The sequence below is a fragment of the Ctenocephalides felis genome, unplaced genomic scaffold, assembly GCF_003426905.1.
Source record: "Ctenocephalides felis isolate EL2017-DRISC unplaced genomic scaffold, ASM342690v1 CF-g0.4_SCAFFOLD_03572, whole genome shotgun sequence".
Taxonomy (NCBI): domain Eukaryota; kingdom Metazoa; phylum Arthropoda; class Insecta; order Siphonaptera; family Pulicidae; genus Ctenocephalides; species Ctenocephalides felis.
The window spans coordinates 8,148,074-8,168,170 of record NW_020539726.1 but is presented as its reverse complement, the minus strand read 5'-3'; the positions used below and the strand labels follow the sequence as shown (position 1 = coordinate 8,168,170).

The 20,097-nt window shown below is 28.8% G+C and overlaps 1 protein-coding gene across 1 annotated transcript in view; it reads right to left on the bottom strand.

Annotated features, from left to right (window-relative positions):
- LOC113388047 (hemicentin-1-like) overlaps positions 1–15,553 on the bottom strand; it is a 119,962-nt gene extending 104,409 nt beyond the window's left edge. Inside the window, exons 1-2 of the mRNA XM_026625458.1 lie at positions 15,548–15,553; positions 4,400–4,544 (exon numbers count right to left, since the gene is read on the bottom strand). Of these exons, the coding sequence (XP_026481243.1) occupies positions 4,400–4,544; positions 15,548–15,553 (151 nt within the window). The remainder of the gene's footprint in view (positions 1–4,399; positions 4,545–15,547) is intronic.
- Positions 15,554–20,097: the final 4,544 nt, after the last annotated feature.

Genomic DNA, 20,097 nt, shown 5'->3' with positions numbered 1-20,097 from the left:
CCCAGAAGAAGTAGAAAAAATTATGGCCAATTAATTTAATTCAAGGAAATTGCATCTAATAGTAAATACCTTCTGAATTAATTACTATCTATAATTATATTTCTCCATTGTCAATATTACCAATAATTTTCATATAATTCTATGAAAATGTCATTGTAAATAGATTATTGATGTCACTAGGCAAATAGTGGTACATAAATGTACAAAAAACCTAGTGGGGTATAGGCAAATTGCTGGAACGTCCCGTACCGTAAAATATTCGAGAAATATTGAATGTTTTTAAAAGATTATTATAAATATTGTAACATTGTCTCATATTTATAAGAATTATATAAACTGAATTGCAAAGTTGAAATTTTTTGTTTAAAGTAGATTAGAACTTTAGTCAGAATTAACAATAAAATCTGAATTGTTTTCGATATACATTTTTTTTAAAAAGAAAAAAAAATGAATTTTTTTTTTCAAAATTATTTATTTTGTTAAAACAAGCAGAAAGTTCTTTGAATCATTTAAATCGGACGCTTATTTCTCTAAAAAACAACAATTTTTTGCACATTTAGCTCTGTATATTCGAAATGGCTATGCCTGCCTTAGTCAAAAACTAATAATCACTTCTCCCAACCATTAATAATTGAATGTTTTTTAGATCATTCAAATCCGAAGCTCCGATCTCTCAAAAACTCGATTTCTATTTTCTGCATTTTTTGCTCCGTATCTCCGAAACGGCTAGACAATAGATAAACAAATATAAACGGGCTAGATGGAATCGAATGTTTTTTGAACCATTTAAATCGGTTGATCCGTGCGCCCGAAAACGTGGACGAAAAATTGTATCCATACTTACATACACACACACATCCATTTTGTCTGAGGTATGCCAAAATGTTCAGAAACCTTCAAAACGTCGAGAAATGCAAAAATTTTCAATTTCGATTAACTTCGGAAGTTAAAAAAAAACTCTGGTGCGATTTATATAACGATTTCCACTGCACCAATTAATTTGTTTTTCTACAACAATGGAATGATTTTTACCCGTCTTCTGCTATATCATCAAATCGGTCAATTAGTCTGTCTGTTTTCGCTTTGTTTTTATTCTTTTCGAGTAACGAGTAATGTTTCTATATATAGAGCGCATATCGACGCGATTCTGCCAGTACATTCAGAACGATTCTAATTCGAATGCTTTGAGAATCCAATTAACGTGCTCAGGCATTCGCAATATAATGAGCAATGCCAAATTAATACTTATTGTGCCGGAATTACATGCCTTGTTACACATTTAAATATTCTTTCGTGCTACGGGGATGAAATAATATTTTGATTCCTAACATTTGATTCGCAATGACAACATTTTTGTTATAGTTTTTAGATTTATTTTAGTATTAATTTGCTGTATTTAATTTTTCTTTCGACAGACTTTTTGTTTATTAAAGTAACCCAAAAGTAACAATTGAATGGACTTTGAACGATTTCGCTCTTTAATACCACTTTCAAATGCATTTATTCATTTCATGCACCAATTCCTCCTTTAAAAAAACAGACGGTTCATGGGCAAGAAGTCCAGAAGAAAAAACTAATGCATTCGCCGAACACCTGCCCTCACATTTCAGCCATTTTCATGTAAATGCAACTCTAATGATGAACAATAATTCATTTATGATTGACTTCGGATTCACCGTCGCTAGTGACTCATAATACTATCGTTTTACTGCGGCTGAAGTAACTCAAGAAATTGCAAAAGCAAATTCTAGAAAATCACCTGGACCAGACAGGATTTCTATTAAAATGCTTAAAGACTTCCAAGAAAAGCTATTAGAATACTAACAATAATATACAACTCTATACTGAGAATGAAAACTTTTCCGCAGTCTTGGAAAAGTGGCAAAATAATCCTTATAGTCCAACCAGGTAAAGATCCTTATCTATTATCTTCCTACAGGATGATAAGTTTGTTGTCTTGCATTTCAAAAATATTTGAAAAGCTAATCCTTCAACGGTTTAAAATAATCCTACAAGAACAAAGTTTTATTCCGAAACCATCAACTTTGGGTTTCGAGACAACATTCAACATTTAAGCAAGTTCACAGAATAATAAACGTAATTAACAAAGTACTACATAATAAAGAGTATTGTTCTGCGGCTATTTGGATCTCAAGCAGCCTTTGACAAGGTGTAGCATACGGATAAATGTATACAATTAACAGACGTTTACTAGATTTTTTATTCCTATTATTAAAATCCTATTTAAAAATAGAAAATTTTCATCAGCATCGCGATACGGATTCAAATATTACCGAAATTAATTCTGGAGTGCCTCAAGGGAGTGTTTCTTGCCCCAACACTATTTGTAATTTTACAGCTGATTTTCCAACTTCAACTGACACGAGTTCAGCACATTTGCTGATGATACGTGCATCATCACACTCCCACAAACAAAGATCCGATGCAGCTTCCAACAGTCTTCAGCACCATCTCTGCTTAGTTGAAAATGGTTTTCGTTGTGGAAGATAGAAGTAAATAGCTCAAAATCAGTTCATATGACTTTCACGCTTTGCACCCAAATTTGTGCTCAACGATGAATTATTCCGCCCAAACAACCAATAAAGTATCTCGGCATTCACTTAGACAGGAACTCAACTGGAATGTACACATAAATAAAAAAACAACAAATAGATCTAATCTTCAAAAAATATTATTGGCTCCTAAACAGAAAATCAGAATTATCAACTTACAACAAATTACTTACATATAGGTTGTGATAAACACGTGTGGACCTACGCATTACAACTTGGGGTACTGCTAAATAGAGCAATTTAAACATATACAACGAGCACAAAACAAATTTCTGCGGCAAATATTAAACGCTCCTCTCTACACATCAACATGAATCCTCCACAAAGACACGGGTATACATACAATTCAGAACATATATCAATGTTTGTAATTATAAGAATAGAATTGACGCCCATCCTAACCAACTAGAATGCAACTTATACCAGAAAGGTCAGCCGACCAGGCTCAAAAGGAAAATACCTCGAGATCTAATATAGTTTATATATATATATATATATATATATATATATTTGTCTTTAGTTTTTTTTTTTATATTAACTATATTAGATACGCCACTGGGCGTATCTACTAATTTGTAAACAATCATTTGTAAATAACTTGTCAGCATTCTCTGCTAAATATAATTAATCTTATAGATTGTAAAAAAAGAAACAAAATACTAAATACAATTTTAGTAATAATTTGTATCTATTCTAAAAATCCGTCCTTTATGTTATATAAAATATTATCTAAACTATATAATGCAGATCAGAATAGTCCCATACGAATATCTTGAGAATAAAAAATTAATTAATTGGAAATTAATGATAGCCAATGAGCAGTCATTGACATATGTCACTGTTCAGTGAATTAGAACCGCCTTTATATGATTATAATTATATTTACTTAATATAATTATAATTAGTATCCAAGTTTAAGAAGAGTTTAACTCATATTAAAATTGTCTTTTTATTTATGAAAATGACTATTATCGTCAAATCTAGTGTGCTTTAATTATCATATTCACTCTAAATTTTTGTAAAGCAGAATTTTACACAATCCTTTGAGAACTACTTTGCATTAAATTTCTTTATTATTATTAGGTATATATCATTTTTATTAATTTATGGCATTTTGAAAATTAATTTTTGAATAATAAAATTGTACTTTTAGAATTTATATATTATGCTCCATCTTCAAATATTTTTAAGTATATCTCATACACTGAAGGTGTATAAATTCAAAAGTGTTTTATTAGAATTATTTTCATGATTTCAGAAATTATTTACTTACACTATTTATAATGTATATCTTCATAGTTTATTGTTAACAGGCTATGAAAAGAGTTTCAAAAATATTTTCACTATTATATTTTAAACATTTTTTCCTTAGATTTCTTCAATAATCTTCGCAAATATTTTTTCAAAACATTGTGATGCATATAAATTTGTCAGTAAATTTAAAAACATATTACTCGAATGCTGTTTCATGACATAACGAATAAGCTCATCGACTTGTATGGACGGGTTCGTGCGTTCGAACCTCGTTCTGTACAACCTGACATCGTGCTGCAGCGATGTCAATTTTCACTCCAGAATATACACAGATCAAAAATATGTTTATAATTAAAATTGCCAATTTTGTACAGCGGTGTGAAATGGTAATGAGAAATCTCTCACGCTATTCTACCCTGAACCGAGTTGGAGTTGGCCCTGCTCTAGGGCAGTACTACTAAGGCAAATAATACTTGATATTTTTTGCATTTCTTATATAATATTATTGGCCGAGTTTTGCGAATGCATTGGTATATTCGCTTAAATTTAATAATTGAGTTTCTAAAACTTACATAATATGTCGAGTTGCCAGTTATCTTCTAGAAGGGATTGCTGCATAGAAGGATTTTCTGCTTTGCATATTAGCAAAGCATCATGATCCTGCTCCGTCGGCAAAAATCTCAATACACTTTGAGACTCGTTTCCTGGCTTTATCTCCTAAAAGAAAAAAATGCTTTAGTATATATACTTTTTCGAATATAATAAACATATTAGTTACGTAAGATTAAAAATATTTACAAGATCTTTCTTACGGAATATCTATTTTAGTATTTTATTGCCCTAAACATGTTTATATATACATATACATTTTTATATATACATATTCATTCTACATTTATAAGCCTAATATTTATCCAGCTATTTTTCATCTGTTCAATCTCAATTTCTTTATAATATTTATAGATTTTTTTTTATAATTATTGGTATCCCTGGTCATCATGATATCGATCAAAAGTTTATGATACATTTTTCTTTCGCTCCATATAAAATTTCCTCTCATTATTCTTTTTTCTATTGTGTTCAATTGAAAAATTTTCGTTTTGTCTAGTGTATATAGTGTGTCATGTATATAGTAATTTGTGTCAATTGTTGGACTCGTTTTTATCTTCTCTTCTATTATATATATAAAAATAAGTCGGGTTTTCCTTCCTGACGAAATAACTCCAGAACGCACGAACCGATTTTGACAATTTTGCATTCTTTGGAAAGGTCTCGGGCTCCGCAAGGTTCATAGCTAAGAAATTAGGGGTGCATGGCATCGTGCCCTAATGCAATTTGCTGGAACTTTACGCACCGTAATTAAAAATTCGAAGAATAAAAATAATCAATAATTGTTCTAAATAATTTCGAATAGATTATCTTCTATATAATATATATAAAAATAAGTCGGGTTTTCCTTCCTGACAAAATAACTTCAGAACGCACGAACCGATTTCGACAATTTTGCATTCTTTGGAAAGGTCTCGGGCTCCGCAAGGTTTATAGCTAAGAAAATTAGGGGTGCATGGCATCGTGCCCTAATACAAATTGCTGGAACTTCACGCGCCGTACGACAATTATCAGAATTATGCTTGGTTAAATCAAAGAGCAATTCTTGCCGCCAAGAAATATGATGTACATGCACTGAATTTCACCATTCAATCAAAAATTGCTGGCGATTTGGCGACATACCAATGATTCTGACTGGTCTTCCGTTTGACTTCAAACGATTGCAATTTTCAGTTCGCCTTGCGTTTGCAATAACAAGTCGCAATGCCAATCGCTTAGTGTGTGCGGGATAAATTTCAAATAGATTATCTAGAAAATCAATGTTTTTCACATGGGCAGTTATACGTTGCCTGTTCACGAGTTGGAAAACCATCGGCTTTGCTTTGTTTGTATTAACGTCAGACCAAAAAACTAAAAATGTGGTTTACCAAAGAGCACTTCAATGAAATGGATAATTTTCGGATTCACTTTCATTTATTTAGAGAAGTTCAACTAAAAAACACTTCATTTTTGTAATAGAAATAAATTTACTGTTGTATAATGAAATCAAATTTTTCCTTTTCAAATAGAAAACAAACAAAACATTTCTTCGTCTTTCTCACGAAACCATCTGGTGGCGAAACGGAGTTCGTCGGGTTTGCTAGTTATGTTATATTTAATTTTGTGTATTAATTTGCATTTCTATTTTAATTATATTATTTGATGAATGATTATTTGTTTCTATCTGTAAGTACTTGATGGGTGTTAAATGTGAAAGTATATATGTTATTTTTATTATATTGTAATTAATTAAATTTCAAAATTCACGCTTATGATCGATCTCAACTACAAAATGTATTTCAAAACTATCCTTTTGTGACTGCAAAATTGTTTTTAAATATTAAAATTCCAAATGGTAATACTTTACTTGTTGCACGTTTTTTAAATATTCAATCAGGCGCGTAATATGCGCAGTGACCGCAACATGCGCAATTTAATGTTTTCATGTTTTTGGTTTATACAATTCTACCAGCAACTTTTATGATACCCAGCTAAAAGTAAATATTTGACAAGCACAAACGTCAAATATCAATATACATTATTTACATTGAACAGAATGTTTGAATAAGGGGATTTGCGACATCACTGATTTGTTAAACTCAAATCTATGATATCTGCCTAAATAAATTTGACAAATACTGTCAAATAATATGGAAATGCAAATAAAACAAAAATATACGTAGTGTTATAATATAGATAAGATATAGCGGGGCTTAAAGGTCCGCGGATAAAAAGGTCCACACCATCAATGTCTCTAAAACAAGTAAAGTGAAGAATTTTTTAACAACAACATTTGAAAGTAGGGGAGGGGGTGTAAAACCAGACATCACCTTGATTCTTACCACATTACAATCTTGAGATGCAAAACATCATTTGAAAACAAAAGTAGTTCCTTGTTGTTGTTAATTTTTTTGGTTGTGATCACTGTTGTTTTGTTTAAGAGACCTATAATTTAGATAATTTTTGAGTATACGTTATTTAATTGTTTTATAAGACTTAATAATTTTTTGTAATAATTTTTCGTAATACATTTTGTTGCTTTTGGATTTTTCTGAATTAGGTATTTTTGAATACATGATTGTGGAAAAGTGAACATTTCTTAGAACAACTCTATGATCTTTTTAAAATGAATAAAAATATATGTTACTTATGATTGTCTACTTGCAAATTATTTGAATTTTATGTTCTATATTTGGTTGGTTAAGTTACTGGAATATCGATCTTGCCCATTTTTTAACTTCCCGTAGGGTAAGTTATTGTAATGGGCCGAAAATCGGAATTGAAAATTTTTACATTTCTCGACGTTTTGAAGGTTTCTGAACATTTTGGCATACCTCAGAAAAAATGGATGTGTGTGTGTGTGTGTATGTATGTATGGATCCAGTCACGTTTTCGGGCGCACGGATCAACCGATTTGAATGGTTCAGAAAACATTCGATTCATATCGATAGGGAAAAGAGCTGATTAGTTTTTGGCAAAGGCAAGTCCAGCGATTTCGGGGATACGGAGCAAAGAATGCAGAAAATAGAAATCGACTTTTCGAGAGAACAGAGTATCCGATTTGAATGATCTAAAAAACATTAGTAATGATTGGGAGAAGTGTTTATTAGTTTTTGGCAAAGGCAGGCCCAGCCATTTCGAAGATACGTAGCTAAATATGTAAAAAATGGCAGTTTTTGAGAGAACTAATCGTCCGATTTGAATGATTCAAAGAACTTTCTGCTTGTCTTAACAAAATAATTGATTTTCGAAAAAAAAATTTCTGTTTCAATTTTTTTTTTTTTTAATTTTTTGTATATCGAAAATAATTCAGATTTTATTTTTAATTCTGACTATAGTTCTAATGTAGACAATGTTAGAATAGTTATAATAATTTATTTGAAAACATTCAGTATTCCTCGAACATTTCGTTACGGTACGGGAAGTTCCAGCAATTTGCCTTAAGGCACGATGCCACCCACCCCACTAGTTTATTTTTATTTTATATGATATTTGTATCCATTGTTCTCAAAATTAGTTCTGCGCTTTTCATTGAGAAATTATTTATATAAGAAATTATTATATAGAGTAATTATTTTCGAAAAACAAAAGTAAATTTTATTGATGAGTCACACTTTAATGAAAAGTCTTCTTTACATTTTCCTTTTATTCCAATTAAAATTTAATCGTAAATATTTTAAATGACCTATAATACGTTTTTAATATTGTTCAAGAATAACCAGAAAAAGTTCTATTAGAAAATAATATTTCAAAATATTCAATCATCAGATTTTCAATAAGCTTATTAGAACTAAAATTATGTCGAAAAACTAGTAGTAATTAAATCAAGTAATTTACGACTTAAATTTCGATGACGGTATTACAAAGTTAATCATCCAAAAATAAAAAAATTGTTTGCAATCAGTTTGTAATGACGGTAGTACTTTTAATTTTTTCTTTATAATTCAACTTCTAATAATAATTTATAATGCTCTTTAACTCCAACAACAATAATCAGAGAAAATTATGCAAAAATTTTGTTTAGCCGGGGATACAATTGAAAATTTTGTACTAAGAAATCAATGTTGAAGGACAAAAAAAAAACTTTATTGATAACTTTAGCGACTCTAGCGTTTTACATTTTCCTTCTTTACCAATGAAAATTCAACAGTAACTTTTTTATAAGACCTTTAATACGCTTTTAATTGATCTCTATTTCTAAGGGATGAATAACTACTTGCTGAGAATTTGAAGTATTTTGATACTGGTTTCTAATTTCCTACATTGTATTTCTGTTCAATTCAAAATTTATTATTAAATTTTATAGGCTTTTATTACGTTATCAATTTTTTTGTTCGGCAGTAATCAAATAAAACATAACATATTTTTTATTTTAATCATTTAGTCAAATTTTACGGTATATAACAATTGTTATATAATTCAACTACAGACAATTTAGACAAGAATTTAAATTTGAAATTATTTTTGAAAAATAAAAATTGATTTAAATGTTATTACTTTACATTTTTCTACTTAGTAATCCTAAATTAATTATTGTTATAATCCTTTGGACACATTTTTATTTTTTTATAAAAGTTATAGAAAACAAATCAATTAACCGATTTTTTTTAATATTAGGAATAATTTGTTTATTCAAATCTTTCGAATCTAAATATCTCTTGAGTATCTGCAATTGTATCAGTAATTTACCAAAAACCTGTTTTTGAAGAGAAAATTAATTTTAACTGTCAGTCATACTCTATTAACGTTAGTAAGTATTTCAAAGTAAATTAGTTAGTAGTCAAAAGTGATTATTATGACATAAGCATGATATCAGCTATATTTTAAAATTTGTAATAATGAGTACATATTTTTTACATTTCTAAGGGCTCCGTACCAAGATTCAAAATGTTCAACAGTCAGACTGCCAGGCGGCGCTTAAGCGCTTCGATGTTTTGTCTCTGAAAATTGAAATTTTCAAACAAAATCAAAATATAAAGAAAAAAAGTTAAATTTTTTTTTTCAAGAATGAGAGAATTGACAAAATTAAATTTTTTTAAGTTTTCAATTTTTTTTTTTAAAGAATATAAAATTTTAAGACACGACTAATTTAAAAAAAATAATTTATATTATATAATTAGTTGTAATTGAGTCTGTAATCTAGCATATGAATGTCAAAAACGTAGCTTCAAAACAATCATTTTTGAAAAGCAAGGCATTCAAAATTCACTAGTACTTATTTTATATGCCCTAATATACGTTTTTAATTTTGTTTCATCAACTTTCAATCTTTTCTCTTTAGTCAAAGAAACCTATCCAAATAACCAAATTAAGAAAATTATTTTTTATCAAATTCAGTAACACAATTATTACTAAAACTAAAATTAATCAACTCTACTAGGATCTAATTCAATCAGAAATTTACGACAAAAAAAAACAGAAATAAATTTTTACAATCATACTTGAAAGGCATTAGGGCTTTACATTTTCCTTATTTTCATTTTGCTGTTCGGAAGTTTTTCAATTTTAAATTCAATTGAAAGGCAACAATAGATAGCAATTATATTAAGTATGCTGCGCTTTGTGCTTTCACTTATCAGTTAATGGAACTCCTCTCTAATCTTGCATACATTTTTGGGATGGGTTGACCTTATTATGAAGCATCCGATCATATAGACTCCCTCGAGTGTATTTAATGTATTATTATTTTATTATTTAAGGGTTATTATGTATTCTGGAGTGTGCTTTCACATAAAATTAATTAGACTTGGCGTAATTTGAGATGGTATATGCGGTCTGACCTAACTTTAATAGAATACGAAATTACGTTTCTAACGATTGTTTAGTCTTGCCAATGCTTGCAATAAAACATTAGTTCGATTACTATATCATTATATATAATTAAATGAAGACAGTCAGGATAATTAAATTATGTAAATAAAAACTGCTTAAATTAAATATATTATTTGATTATTTAAAAGTTATAGCGTTGTAATAGAATATATTATATTATACATACAGTTTTGAGAACAAAATGTGTCTTATCATTTTTCAGACATATATTCAGAAGCATATGTATGAATTTTAAAATAATTCAAATTATTCAAATTTTGTTACCTAGCAGTAAAACCTAAATCCACTGTATTTTTTTTTATATGAGTGTATAATATACATCATTACGATGAGGTGGGGCTTAAAGATTCGCTAGAAAAAAGTCCACCGTCGATCTATCAAAACCAAGTTAAGTTAAAAACATTTACAACAATATTTGAAAGTAGAGGAAAGAAGATGTAAAACTAGGCATCACCTTGGGGTGATGAATGGCAATGATTGAAAATTTATAACAAAAGTATTTTCATTTGTTGTTAGTTTTTTTGTGGGCACTCTTGTTAACCTCCTGAAGGAGAGAAGTTAATGTTTTCATCATAAAAGCTGAATTGCTAATTTTATGTTTTCTCGACGTTTCAAGCCATTCTGAATCGAATGAGAACAAATTTGAAAAAGGTAAGTGTTTATGTGTGTGTGTATGTGAACAGATTTTTTGCCGTAAATCGACGTTTTCTGAAAAACGGCTGGACCGATTTCAAAAATTTAAAAGCCATTGGTTGGTTGGAAATCGTGCTGATTAGTTTTTGTTAGAGATCGGCCGTGCCGTTTTCTTGTAATAAACTGTTAAAAAAGAATTTATTATTATTTTGTTGACGGTAGATATTATTTTGTAGATCATATTAAAATATTACGGCCCAACGACAACTCGTTTAACTTTAATAATTTGTCAAAGTTTGCAAAAATTGTTATAGTTTTTTTTTGGAATTCGTCAAAATTACACCTTTCATTGACGTTTGCTCAAAAACGCCTGAAACGAATTTCGGAATTTAAAAGCCATTTGATGTATCTCGATGAGGATTATTGTTTCTCAGCTTTGTGCGACGATCGGCCGAGCCGTTTCTTGTAATTCGGAAAAAAGTGTGAAACTATTCGTCCACATTTAAGCTCATATTACCGAATTGATTTTAAAAATTCAAAAACTGTTTGAAAGATATTAGTTGGGAATGTTACTGATTAGTTGTAGCTAAAACTCTACCTAGCCGTCTTCTTGTAATTAACTCTTGAAAAAAAATTTAAGCCGATTTTTAAGGAACTTTTTTGGCGATATATATCATTGTCTTATAGAACTTACTAAAATATTACAGACTTACGACAAGGAGTTTAATTTTAAATAGTCATCAAAGTTTGAGAAAATGTGTAGTTCTTTTGACGTTTGCTAAAATTAAAATTAAACGATTTACTTAGTATAGCGATAGAGTACTTGGTCCTAATGAACATATTAAACCATTAAAGTCCTACGGAAACTGGTTCAATTATAAAAAATATTGATTTTTGAAAATTTGCTTTTAAAAAATATTTCGAGTTAACGTGATCGTTTGTCTTCAATTATTCACTCGGAAATAATAAATCCACTCGGAAATCTTTGGGTGATTTACCCATAAATTAATTTATTTTTTATTGATTAATTCGATTATTTACACATATCGGAAAGTTCATGTGACTTGCCTCAAGGCATAATACCAACACCAACTAGTTTTTTTTTATTTATTTTTATTGGCCTTGCGTGCACGTAGCAACCTACGACATATTTCAATTTCAATACAATCTACAGATTCATACTATTCTCCTTATATAAATCCTATTCTCCTTTCTATTTTATATTCTACCCTATTCTATGTACTCTTCAACGTAACTTCATTATTTTTTTTCTTCTTCATTATCTATCATTGTATCTTCTATCTTAGGTCTTCATTACTTCTATTCTTACTTCCATTCATTTTTAATTTTTATTCTCAAATCTTTTATACACTATTGAACTATTTTTAATATTATTTCATACTATTTTCAACATTATTTCAAACTATTTTAACGTTATTTCAAACTAATTTTTACATTTTATCAAACTATTTTTAGCAGTATTTCTATTTTTTACCGGGAATTCGAACTTCGAACCTCCGACGTGTGATTAAATCATTTCATACCATTTATCTACTGTTGAGTTGATACTGATAAGTGGCTAAATGCTCGAGTAAGCGAGGACAATAAAAACTAGTTGGTATTGGTGTTTAGCCTTGAGGCAAGTTACATGAACTTCCCGATATGTGTAAATAATCAACTTTAAGAAGTAGATTGATTTATGAGTGATTAAAAGTATTTCTAGTGGATTTATTACACAAAATTGAAAATAAACGAACGAATAGGGTAGGGCGGGGCTAGTTGAGCAAATTTTTACCTAAACGGATGTAGCACCTCAATGAAAAGTCTCAATAAATTGCTATACGGCTTAATGGATTTGTTGTTTATCGCTTAACAAAAGTGTTAATACTATTTTTTGGTAATAAGTAAAATTTAAAAGCTACAGCTGTTAAAAAAGTCAAGTATGCTCAATGTACCCCATAGGATAGGTGATGCAAGTTGAGCACTAAGAAAGTATAATGAAATCATAGGTTCAATGTCGATTAGTGATGAAATAAAATAAGTTTTTAATAACCAGTTCTATATTTATAGTCTTCCTTGGCAGAGAAACAATACTTATAGTAATTTGCTTTGAATAATTAACGAATAAAGCAGAATCAACAGAACAATATCGTATTTTAGGAATTATTTTTCCATATATTCAGTATATTTTTGTTTTAAATCATTATTTTCTTTATATTATTACTTTAGATAATTACTCATAAGACTTAGCTTAAATCTTAAAAAAATAATCAATTTCTGGAAGTTAATGATAATTGTCTTAGTGACAGAACAAGTTTAGCAACTATGCTCAACTAACCCCAACTCGGAATTTCAAAATGTGAAAGTTATAGCCAGAATCTCTGTGCATATTAAAAGTACTATAATTATATTGAAAAATAACATGTACCTGATTAAAAATAAATCACATTTTACTAAACCAGACGAAAACTCGCGATGAATTACGTTTTTATTTTTTGGTCTCAAAAGAAACAAAACGCCCGTGAGCCCCACTCATTTTTCCAGCGACCACTAGCGATCGCGGGATGTTTATTTCTCCCAAACCTCTATCTTTCCGCCATATAATGCCTAAACGAACGGTGAATAGTTTTCGAGATATTTTGATTGCTCAACTTGCCCCTATGCTCAACTAGCCCCGCTCTACCCTACGTTACTCAAAGTATTCTCTTAAAGCAAATTTTCACAAATTAATAATTTTTATAATTGAACCAACTCCCGTAGCGTATATTCATTAAGATTAAGTACTCTGTCGTTATACCAAGTAAATCGTCTAATTTTCATTTTAGCTAACGTCTCAAAAACTACTCATTTTCTCAAACTTTGATGAATTTTTAAAATTTCACTTGTTGTAAGGCCGTAATAAGTCCTATAAGACCATAATATATATATCGCTGAAAAAAGTTCCATAAAAATCGGCTTAAATTTTTTTTCAACAGTTAATTTCAAGAAAATCAGTATCATTCCCAATTATTATCTTTCGAACAGTTTTTGATTTTTTAAAATCGATTCGGTAGTATGAGCTTAAATGTGGACGAAAGGTTTACCACTTTTTTTCAAATTACAAAGAAACGGCTTGGCAGATCGTCGCACAAAACTGACGAACGATAGTCCTCATTGAGATACATCAAATGGCTTTTAAATTTCTGAAATAGGTTCAGGAGTTTTTGAAAAAACGTCGATCAAAGGTCTAATTTTGACAAATGCCAAAGAAATGATACTAATTTTTGCAAACTTTGACGAATTTTTAAAATTAAACGACTTGTCGTAGGGCCGTAATATTTTACTATGATCTATGAGACTATGGTATCAACCGTCAATAAATAATAATAAAAATCGTCAAAAATTTTTTTTAACACGTTATTCTAAGAAAACGGCCTGGCTGATCTCTACCAAAAACTAATCAGCACGATTCCCAACCAATATCCAACGGTTTTTGAATTTTCAAAATCGATTCAGAATTGTGGGCTAAAACGTAGACGAAAAATTTTTCACTTTTCTGCGATTCATAAAGAAACGGCTTGGCCGATCGTCGCACAAAACTGACAAACAATAGTCCTCATGGAGATACATCGAATGGCCTTTAAATTTTTGACATCAGTTCAGCCGTTTTCGAGAAAACGTCGATTTACGGCAAAAAGTCTGTTCTCATACACATACGCACACACTCACATACTTTTTCTAAATTTGGTCTCATTTGATTCAGAATGGCTTGAAACGTCGAGAAAACATAAAATTAGCAATTCGGATTTTTTATGAAAACATAAACTTCTCCTCCGGAAAGTTAATAATTTATTTACTGTCGATCGGGAACGCTACTCATGAGCTAATCCCGCCACCTGTCTGTTGATAGATCAGAAGTAACTAATTATTCCCGATTAGCTAACATGAAGTAATACGTGCTGTGATATCTCGGGATATCAGCATCTCACATGACGTACAATGAGCGATGTATCCGTACCGCACGGACGGGCGTTAATTGGTAACAAGACCGCGCTCATCGTATTTCACTCCGTCGCATCAATAACTTCACATACATTTCCATCGGCAACTATTAGGTATTAACGGACAAACATAACGCACTGCGGATTATAATTACTAATTTGCGATGACATATCAATGACCAATAACATGGTAAAATATTTTTAGAGTGCCCCGGTTGGCATTCCGAATTCCATTGAATTGCGATTAACGTGAAATGTATTTTTTGTTTATTCACATCGACTTTCGGGATATGTTTGCTGTTTATTTGAGTCGATAAATTGTATGAAATGATTTTATGACCACTATGAAAAATAACATGGCATTTTATAACAAGGTAACAAGAAAAAATCTGCAATACTTTTATTGAGTGCATACAAATGGATCACAATGAGCTTCTACTAATGATGTTAACATGCAGAAGTATCTATTTCTAAGAAGATCCTAAAGTTTATTTCCAAAATATTATACTAAGACAGAATCAATGTTAATAGTTCGGACTGAGAATAGCGTTAATCTGAGAACTGACACAAATATTTTACAAGACTCTTATAACTATAAACCTCATTATTAATTTATTACATTTTTTAACTTACCATAGGGTAAGTTATTGTAATCTTCCGAAAATCGGAATTGAAAATGTTGCATACCTTCATGTTTCAGATGATTTTTTACATTTTGGCATACCTTAGAAAAAATGAATGTATATGTGTGTGTATTTGGATACACAAATTTTTGTTGACGATTTCGGTAGCACAGTTCAACGGAATTGAGTGATTCCAAAAGCATTCTATTCCTATCGATAAGGAGCCGTGCTGATTGGTTTTTGGACAAAGCAGGTCCAAAAGCGTCTCACAGGCAGTTTTATGACCTTTTAGGTATACGAGTCAAAATTATGCCATTGTGTATTTTCCAGAAAATACAAGAATATTACTTTAAAGATACAGAACAATGAAATTGTGTTCACGTGTCAATAGCTCAAATGTATAATTTATTGAATAGTAAGGGGTCATATTTCTAACTACGACAATCGTTGGCCATGAATGACGACAATCAGGAATATACAAACGGAAAAATACACGAAACAAAATACATTTATTATGAATTTTCCATACACTGAAATAACAATACTTCAGAGTTCAAAATTTATCAGTGATATTAATAGTATTTAAGCAACAAAAAATATTTAGTATTATATAACTTTTTACAAAATTACACAATTAATTTGATCTTCTATAAACAGTTAATATGATCAAATTAAATTTGCACATTGAATTTGTTTCCCGAAGGAGAAGTTTGTTTTCATGAAAAAATTCGATTCGTTAATTTTATGCTTTCTCGACGTTTCAAGTCATTCTGAATTGTATGGGATCAAATTTGGAAGAAGTCCCTAGTAGAAATGTATCGTGGCCAGAGGGGTAAAATATCGTGGCGCAATATTCGAATCTTGTCTTTAGATGGACCGGACAATATTTAATTTCAAAATTATGGAAAATTTGGAAAATTCATCGGAAAAGTGTTTTATATGGTTTATTACAAATAATAAACATGTTTCTATCTGATTTACGCCTCTAATTTTATATTTACACGAATTATACATAATTTTTAAATGTGGGCGCGAAATCCAAGTTTTTTGTGGCCGACCAAGATTCATTTCTTCAGTATTATCGAACTTGGGAAATACATGGTATTTATAAAGGTCACGAAAAAAATTAACTTTAAATAATTAATTAGCACCAAAATCATGATTAAGGCTTTTAAAAAGTCATATGCTCGACCGCAATTAATAGTTTGATACATTTTTCTTATAAATTCAATATAAATTTTAAATGTGGGTTTCATGCATTTTTTTCTGGGCGACCAAGATTCATTTCTTCAATATTATCGAACTTAGGAAATACATGGTATTTATAAGGGTCACGAAAAAAATTAACTTTAAATAATTAATCAGCACCAAAATCATGATTAAAGCTTTTAAAAAGTCATATGCTCGATCGTAATTAATAGTTTGATACATTTTTCTTATAAGTTCAATATAAATTTTAAATGTGGGTTTCATGCATTTTTTTTCTGGGCGACCAAGATTCATTTCTTCAATATTATCGAACTTAGGAAATACATGGTATTTTATAAGGTCACGAAAAAAATTAACTTTAAATAATTAATCAGCACCAAAATCATGATTAAGCTTTTAAAAAGTCATATGCTCGATCGTAATTAATAGTTGATACATTTTTCTTAAAATTCAATATAAATTTTAAATGTGGGTTTCATGCATTTTTTTTCTGGGCGACCAAGATTCATTTCTTCAATATTATCGAACTTAGGAAATACATGGTATTTATAAGGGTCACGAAAAAAATTAACTTTAAATAATTAATCAGCACCAAATCATGATTAAAGCTTTTAAAAAGTCATATGCTCGATCGTAATTAATAGTTTGATATCAATTTTATATAAATTCAATATAAATAGTAAATATTATATTCACATTATTTTTTTTGTTTATTATCGAACTTGGGAAATAAGTGGCATTTACATTGGTCAAGAAAATAATCAATTTTAAATAATCAATTAGCGCCAAAACACATCAATAGTGACTCTTATAAAACATATTCTTGATCAGAATTAATTAATTAATAGCTAAATTAATTAAATCCATTATTAAACGTGCAGATATGCAAAAATTTTCATTTTCGATTTTCGTCCCATTACTATAACTACTCTACGGGAAGTAAAAAAAAGCAATGAATAATTTAACTATATTATATATTTATTAAATATAAATATGTATTTATTAACTATATTTAACGACATTGTAAGTATGATATCATTCAGTAAACAAAACAAAAATAAAATTATACAAGATTATAGTAGTACAAAAGTACCAGAATATATAAAAAATTTAAATAATGTCAGTATTCGAATAAAATAAAAGTTAAATAAAAAATTTTGTGGTTAGTCACATGACTTACTTAAATTTGTTTTTTCCTGGTTTGGTATGTATTAATATTATTTAAATCTGTTATATCTACAGTAATATATCGATCTATATTAAAAATTTAGAAGTTTTGTATTTATTCATATATAACATTCTGAAATTGCATCATATACATGTATGTATGAACATCTGGTTTTTGAGACTTCTCAATAGTGTCTCTTCTTTCTTTCATATAACCGATATTTGTATAAGGCTATCTCGCTTAGAAATTTTGACTGTGTCGCTTCGTGTCCTTTGGTCATCGCGTTTCGTAAAAGGACCTTACGCATTCTACCTGACTGATATCAGTTGTGGCCGAGATTATTTTATACGTAATTTATGAACTAACATTATGTCATTGCAATTTTGTTTTAATTACATATTTTTACATTTTTGTAATAGCAATTATTATTTATATAAAAAATCCAAATTTATTATTGTTTACATAGAAAAAGAGTATGATTGTAAAAAATGTTTTTCGGTTGGTCCTTGAAGAAGGAAAAAATCCAAAAGCCCAAAACGTAGAATAAAATAAGTAAAATATTAATTATATTTTGTGAAGATAAAATTAATGTAATATAATTCAGAAAAAAAAACAAATTTAATATTTAATAATAAATTTTATATATATGAACATTTAATATAATAGTAATTAATAGCGTTTTTATTAATGCTTTGAATATTTTCTAAGTAACATTCACAGATTATGTAATTTACTAACTATCTCATATTGAAATGAATGAAAAAGAAGTTATGTATAAACTTTAAAGACTACTACACTGAATAAACTAATAATGACAATTAATGAGCGAATACTTCGTAACATAAAATGATACAAAAACATAAAAAGCATAAAACAAAAAAACCTTTTAGAACCGCCCTTTGATTAACAATGCTATTACGACTGCATGGAACTAAGCACACGCACACACTATCAACAATGCACAAGGGAAGCAAAGTCTCGCATTGTCGCATTTTTCAGTAGAGTCAAATTTGTTTGGCTGTGCATTTAGCAATTCTTGTTGAATTTAGAATTATTATAATATTAAATATTCATATATAATATATAGTAAGTCTGGAAAAAACTTAGTGCGTGAATTTTTAGTGAATAATAAAATGATCTATGATATCAAATAATAATTGGCTAAGACCATATTTTGTGAACAGTTTATAATTAAAATCAAGCGGTTAATTAACACAATTTTGAGTTTTATGGTTAAAGTACGTAAGTATATTTATTACTTATATTATATAAATCAACATACATATTTAGTAACAATGATGTGTTTTATATATTCTAGATTGACTAATTGAAGTGGATGTAAAATCAGCTGTAATATAAAAACTATCACATAGCAAAAATGGATATGATAAAGGTAATAAAAATATTAACAAACTATTAAATTCAGACTTTTCAATAATTTATTATCGCTTTTGAATATTTGATATTCGTATTTCCATCAACGTTTTTTTTTTATAATTTAAAATTAATAAAAGTTAAAATTTTACATTTACTGTGTTTTTAATTATTTCAGATTTAACTGTGATCGAGTTCTAGAAAATATGAGTTTCCAATAAACTACAATGCCAGAAATGTTTTTTTTATTAAAAGCTAAGTAATTGAATTTATTATGAGTTTATAAAATCAATATATTCAAATATTAATATATTTTATCTTATTTCAGGTGCAATCGTGATCGAATGCAAGAAAATGTTAAAACATGTGTGAAAATATCCAAATAATATAAGATTTCCAACACTAATTAAGTACTTATAATAGACAATTAAGGCGATAGGATTAACAAGATGAGATTATGATTTACCATTAAGATCCTCCAAATTATTTAATGACTGAAAATATTTTGATTGTTCTATATCTTATTATTATCTAATAATGTGTAAATTGTTAATAAAATTATTAAGATTCAATACATAAACTATTTAAAAATGTATGTATTCATTTAGAATAAATAAACTTTTATTATCAATGAGTTAAATACTGTTTTCCTATATAAACTAAAATATTTTTAAATGTGGGGTTAATAATAATTTTGAATTTGGGGTAATATTGTTTATTTATATTGAGCTTATATTGTTTTTTTATGTAGGGTAAATATTGTTTATTTATATTAATCTTATATTGGTTTTCAATATTGGGCTATATTAGTTTTGAATGGGATTTTAATATTGTTTATCCATATTGGTTTTATATGGGGCCTA